At 43.1% G+C, this 6,834-nt stretch overlaps 1 protein-coding gene across 1 annotated transcript in view; it reads right to left on the bottom strand.

Moving 5' to 3' along the window:
- The window catches only part of arid4b (AT-rich interaction domain 4B), a gene marked incomplete at its 3' end in the record, with an annotated part of 37,605 nt that overhangs the window by 10,659 nt on the left and 20,112 nt on the right, over positions 1–6,834 (bottom strand). Inside the window, 5 exon segments of the mRNA XM_035663248.1 lie at positions 1,498–1,577; positions 2,775–2,916; positions 5,173–5,264; positions 5,534–5,613; positions 6,399–6,489. Of these exon segments, the coding sequence (XP_035519141.1) occupies positions 1,498–1,577; positions 2,775–2,916; positions 5,173–5,264; positions 5,534–5,613; positions 6,399–6,489 (485 nt within the window).

Genomic DNA, 6,834 nt, shown 5'->3' with positions numbered 1-6,834 from the left:
ATATATATAATATATAAACAAAGTTGAGTATATACGGTAAACTCTGTTAAAAAGCTTTGTTCTGTTCTAGAAAATGTATTAACTACCTTCAAACCCTGCAACAGACCAAACTAACATAATATAGAAGAGGCATACCTGGTGGATCAGACGGATGCATCACACACGTGTAGCAGAAATGATTTGACACTTTGTCATTGTTAGTCTATCCACATAAAAGCAAAACAATCGGAGGAAAACAAACCTGAAAATCTCATTAACAATTACATAGATTTTCCGACTTTTTGTATTATTATTACTTCTTGCACCCAGCCCTGGATACACTACGCTGATTTCAATGAGTGAAATCAAATTGCCACAGAACAGAAAGGAAAGCTGCTACAGAGCAATACAATTTGTAACAAAAAGCCATCAGAGCACAGACAGGAAATACTTCACAAGCGTATGACTTCCAGTTCTTCTCCCATTTATCATCCCTTATCTTATCCCTCTCATCACCTCTACCCTTCACCTGACCATTACCCAAAACACAAGCCATAAAAAGGACTTTTCACGCTTCTTTTGCTGCAGATTAAGGGTCATGCTGATGAGTTACGCCGGGTATCCATTAAGGAATGCAGATACGACACTGTTCTGTCATCGGTGGAATTCAAACGGACAGAAAAGTCGACACTGGAACAATAATTTATGTCGAGTGTGGGAAAGACTGCAGTAACAAACCACCAGCTGAGTGCAGACCCCTGTCAGGACTTATTCCTCTCTTTGCCACAGACAAAACAATCTGGCTGTGTGGTTTTCACGCCGAGGGCAGGCTGCAGGGAAGCTACACTACCTTAGCGCAACAGTAACTTACAGCCTTAGGACAAATAAAATAACACAACCCAGCGCTGCCAGGGAAGGCACAGAGTCTCAACTCTTGTTAAGAGATCACAACATCTGAGGTTGTATCCTTCTAAAGCTACAAACGATGCGTCACTGACATTTTGAGTCCTTTTTGTGACACAATTAATTAGTCAAGAGATAGAAATGTCATGTGTCAGACCTCCTTCAAATTGAAAGATAAGGTGGAGATTTGTCATGAGTAGGAAGTTCAAACCGCATTACAATAAATATTTAATAAAAACATATTAAAAAAGGAAAGAAAAATCACCAGAAAGTACCAATATTATCTGAAATATTTGCAAATATATCCCATTAAAAGACTTATTCAAAGACTCCTTATGGGGATGTTCTAAACTAGCACTAGATTAGCTGATTAACTGAACATTTGAGATAACTTATCAAGCGAAAATCATTTGTTTATCACAGCTTCTCAAAGATTGCTTGGTTTTCACTTTAGGGGAATTAAATATCTCCTAGCTGTTTTGCTTTAGTTGAAAACATAATTCATGTATTAATTGACAATGAAAATGTCAGTTATTATCTACTGATGATAATTAGCGGAGCACTAGTTGACACGTGGTGCAAATGAGGTTTTCGGGCACATTAGTGATGACTCACAATTTTCCATCCTTGAAAGATCGGACGAAGATGTTGTCCTTCTTCATCGTCACGTCTTCGTGGCAGTCTGGAGAGATAACCTTGTTGCACAGAAACAAGAGACAGTCAAGAGGTCAGACAAAGTGGTACCGCGTGTGTGTGTGTGTGTGTGTGTGTGTGTGTGTGTGTGTGTTGTTTGTGTGTGTGAGAGGAGAGGAAGAGAGACAGTAAAGTGTCAGAGTACGAGTCAACGACTAAAGTAGTTTCAGCAAAAGGCCACACTGATGGATTGCAAAATGTGCTGTCTATGAAACAAAGAAGCGAGAGTAGAGAGGAGCGATGCTGTGTGCTGGAGTTGAGGAGCACAGCAGTGGGAGTTGTTTCAGTGCCGGGGTCTGACCTAGAGGAGGCAGCACTGAGATTTGATTTCCACCAGGACTCTGTTCCTGCTCTCTCTGTATAACATCACACACACACACACTTGCAGGGTGGATGCTTTAACTTGAACATGACTCATGTTTGCTCTGAGATACCGTTTCCCTTGTCGACACATATGCTGCTCTGCAAATGTGCGCAGTGTCCAGCTCAAACACGGCGTCCTGTTTCATTTGACTTTTATTCTACCAGGCCAGTTCAGAGCACACAGCTTGTTACAGTAATGCATCATCTGTTGCATGAGACATCGACCAGTGTACTACTCCACCCCTCTGCCATACGCTCACAGTGTAAACAATGACAAGCCACTGTGTGATGTACTTCTCTGGGCTGTCACAAGGAGGCGGCATGGAGCTCAGTCGACAGCAAGCCAAGAACAACAAACGCTGGAGGCGGGGCGCTGCTGACTTCACATTTAAAGGGACAGCTTTCCCCCACCCTCTGCCGTCCTCCAACTTCTACTTGTAACACTTACGTAAACAAACAACGCCTGTCACCATTACACTGCACGCTAACGGTGGTTGAGAGTTAAAGGTGGGTGGAAAGAAACTGGCTGGAAAACGACTGAAAACATCAAGCCGGTGAACAAGTCGTATCTTTTCCCTCCAAAATAAGAGTTTTGCCTCATGAAATTCTTCAAACTGCAGCAGTCAGGCAGCTGCTGTGAGAAGTTTGGTTATTTATAGAAATCAGCTAACTGCACACATGTCCTACATTTCATGGTGGGTGAATGCTAACGCAATAAGATAATCCTGCTGAGGTTACACAAGCGGGCGTTTGGATGAAATGACACAATGCTGTGAGTGTACCGAGACCAGCAGCACGGTTTGTTCACAGTGACGGAGGAGAGGCGATGAGCTCACCAGAGCAGGGTACCACGTGGTCTTCTTTTTGTCCCCGGTGGTGACCCCCTCCACACACACCACCTTGCCGAACAGATCCTCATTCTGCCGCTGATCGCTCTCCTCTTCTTCACTGGAGGATGAAGACAACTCTTCTTCTTGACTGTGGGAGAAAAAGGAGAGTTTACAGACTGAATGTCCGAAAGGTGCAGTGAGATGTTTATTTTACATTTGTTACATCTGGTAAGTTCAGTTGAACTTAAAACAGCAAACTAGAAAATATAAAATAGAGCTGAACAAAGTCTATTTTCAATTGCTTAGTAATTTTTTTAAGCAAAAGTGACAACCATTCTCTAATTACAGCTTTTCAACTGTGAGGATTTGCTGCATTTCTTTGTTTTAATGTGATTTAAAATCACCTTTGGGCTTTAGAAAATTGAGATCTGCTAGTTGCAGCCTTAGAAAAACACATTTACAACTTCTGTTTCAGAATAATGTATGAAGCCAAGTGACTCATAGTTCATAGTTGGATGGATGTCATTAAAATATATTCTCCAACAACAGGGACAAAACAAATGTCAGTGTAGCACTGCTGTAGAAAAGGTGAACAAGATTCTGGGCGCTCATAGATATTGGCATTTCACATTAAATCCATGCTATATATAATATAAACGGGTTAGGGACATAAAATAGCGTGCGCTGGTCTCTCTCTCTCAGCCAGGCAGAGCGTTTCTGCTAACCAATCATCTTTTCATTTAACTGCTGTTCAGCTAGAAAACATCAAAGAGTCTCCGACTAACAATCCACAGCACAACAAAACCCTCCACAAACTTTCTGGTGTTTATTATGTAGCACAGCGAAACACAGGGCCCGCTGTACTGATGAGCTCACTCATTAGGATCAGTGTATTGACGAGCCGGCTCGTTCTCTGCTGTCTGACAGTCATACTGATGCTCGGGATGACGTCCTGACTGCAGCACACAGGCAGCCACGTCTCTTGAGTGATCATGCGAGAAGTACCAGCAGGCAAACAGATCCTCCGTCCTCGTTTTATGCCTCACTAGGTCTGCTCTGATCACAACTCCATGTACATACAGACAGCACAGCAGCCACAACACACACAGCACGCGACACCACACACTGTCTGGCACAACTCAAGCAGCAGCTAAATCAGCAGCTGCTACGTACAAAAGCAACGACACAAGTATGCTGTGAAATCAAAGCACTCGGTAACTAGCTCAATGAACGAGAGACTGTAAAATTCATGTAGGAAAGAGTTTGACTACAGACTAGTAATGAGCTAGCTGGAAGCTGGAAATTGTTCCTTCTTTTTAAGACAGTAAATTGAAGGAAAGTGAGTTTGGAAATTTGGGGAAATACGCTTATTCTCGTTCGGAAACAAGAGGAAACGGTAAGCCTGACTCTGTCCAGAGGTAACACAATCCTAGAGTAACACGGCACAGTGTGGTTCAACTGGTGGTTATCCGCCAGACTACTTCTTGGCCGGGAGCAGTGACTCCCCGGAGTAACTTTCTGCTGGTTCCCTGGAAGGCTCACACCTGAACAAAGAAGACACATCGATGGTCAGTGGATTTCTTTACCTTTGGACTGTTAACCCTGTTTCCAGTCTTTATTCTGGCTCTAGTTTCATATCAAGCCCAGAGAGAGGTATCAATATTAAGCAAGCAAATAAGCGCATGACATCCCGAAATGTCAAACTACTCCATTGACAGAAGAGGAAATGACACCGTCTGTGAAAACAAGCGATGCAGCTGAATTGTCAAAGCTTGTAACTCAAGATTTAAGACACTGTTAGTGCACGGGAAGGTCTAAGGTGCTAATGTGCAGCTGGAACCGTTCCAAGTCAATATTGCATCAATGTTTAGAGTAATATTGACTTTTCTCTCACTGCCATTAGCAAAGGGTGTCAGAAAATGAGATTTGGTAGCAGAGTGTGTCCTCTTTCTAACAGAGAGGAGCCACAATTATATCCAGCGCCAGAAAGCCCTCAGCAGTTCCTATTCCCTGATGAAAACTCTGCAGTCTCCCAGGAGTAGGCACATCAGAGCATAACACACCCACTGAAACATTTGAGACAAAGGAGTGTAAAAATATTCAGCAGACCAATGCCGGTGCTCAGACTGCCTCTCCAGCTCGCACGCAGAGGAGCCCGGCTTGATTAAGGAGCTGGAGGAGGCGAGTAGGCTCTCCTCTTCCAGGCCTCAGGGGCTCTTTATGAGAGGATGGAGATGAGAGTAAATCTTTCACTTCAACTGCTGTCAGCAGCCTCAGAACGGGGGAGCCTGTTGCTGATGACTGTGGATCGGTACAGAAAATCCCTCCCCAGCAGCATCACAGACGTCTGATATATTAAGTTCGATTCGCTGTAGGACGTACAGCGGCGGAGGACGATACTTACATCGGATTTGATCGTCGGCCGCGGTTGCCCTTCTTGCCGATGACAGGTGTGCCGAAGTGTTCGGGGTTGGTGAGAGGGAGTCTGTCGAGTGTCTGCAGAGGAGACAAACATCAGCAAAGAGGCTCAGCGCCGCCTTCTCCGACAATAAACACGGAGACAAAAAGATTTGCCTGGAAATATTTCACAGCTGCAAATGCCTTGAGCAGAGTTTTAATTTAAACACTGCGAGCAGAGACGTGAGATTGCTGGCGATTAAATGAAACAACATTTAAAAAGAAAATAAAAACTATGAAATGAGCTTTTGGCTGAGGAAGCGGAGAGATGAGGCCGGTATAAAACTGCAGGGCAGCACAGTACTCGCCTCGCTCTCTGCAAAGTGACGCGCTCCTTTCAGGCAGAGAGAGGAACGCCTCAGGGTCTTCTCGTCGCCATCGTCAAACACTGCGGAGATGAGAGTCAGACTGTTAGGCTGCTCCATGTAGGCCAGGAGTCGAACAACACACACAACACACACACAACACAAATAAACTCCCGTCTCAGTTACAAAATGTCTGCTTCACTTGTGATGTGTAAAAACAAATTATGTTCGTCTTTAGAGGCTTAAATAGATCATCCAGCAGGCAGTGACTATTAGAGTTTGTCAGACAGAGATTGGAGCAAACGGTGGAAATAAACAGATATATTAACTGATTTCAAATGTATGTAAATCATATTAAAAGAACTCAAGGAATCTTCTTTTCACTTTGAACATCCTCGTCAGCCTCACAGATAAACCCAGATGTTTAAATCCTTAAATTCCATTAGTTGTTGTTCATTACTCGTGTTTTTGTTTTCTCACTGATGAATGAAAAGAATGAAATGGTGCCAAGATACAGAGAGTTTCGAGACACAGAAAACCCCAGGGGTACTCTTAAGTGACGAGCGACTGCAGAGCGACTACAGATCTGAGCAGCAGTCGATACTCTGTACTGTAAGTGTGTACTCTGTCATTAGTTGCTTCGGACTGGACAATGTTTTGGAATATATTTACATTGCAATATAACGTGTGTGCAGTTTGGTCATACGATGTGAGAAATCACCTAATTCTCTGACTTTTGTTGGGAATCGACTTGTTCTTAACTTTAAACGCACAGCTTGGGGAAGGGAAAACTCACAGCCTGAAAACCCACTGGAATTTCCAAAGTACACAAACATGTTTCTATAAGGCAGCTTTGTTATTGACTTACCAACAGTATATATACTAGCATCAGTCAACTTATTGATTGTGGCCTCCTGGTAGACGCCGTCCTGATTCTTCACCTCCACAACAGCACCCACCTGTGGGACGGACACACTGCTGTTATCTGGCATCCTAATATGCTACTAATGATACATCTAATGATGTGTTTTAAAGGAACGAGGCAACCGTAATTGACTTCAAATTAAATTGCAAAGCCGATGCTTCATTGACTGATTCTCTTGTGCTTTTTCACTAAAGTCTTATAGCCTGAGCAAAAACAAAAAGTGATAAGAGATTTTTTATTTGTCACATGCACAGTTATACATTTATACATAGTACAATGCACAGTGAAATGCTTCTTTGTACCTGCAGCCAGTAGTGAAGAAAAACAAAATACTACTACAGTAAAACAGCAGTGATGCACAGAACACACAAGGTAAACA

Source organism: Morone saxatilis, unplaced genomic scaffold, assembly GCF_004916995.1.
Source record: "Morone saxatilis isolate NCDOM2014 unplaced genomic scaffold, NCSU_SB_2.0 Contig19, whole genome shotgun sequence".
Lineage (NCBI taxonomy): Eukaryota > Metazoa > Chordata > Actinopteri > Moronidae > Morone > Morone saxatilis.
Note: the sequence above shows the minus strand (reverse complement) of the source record. Positions and strands in the feature narration are given on the sequence as shown.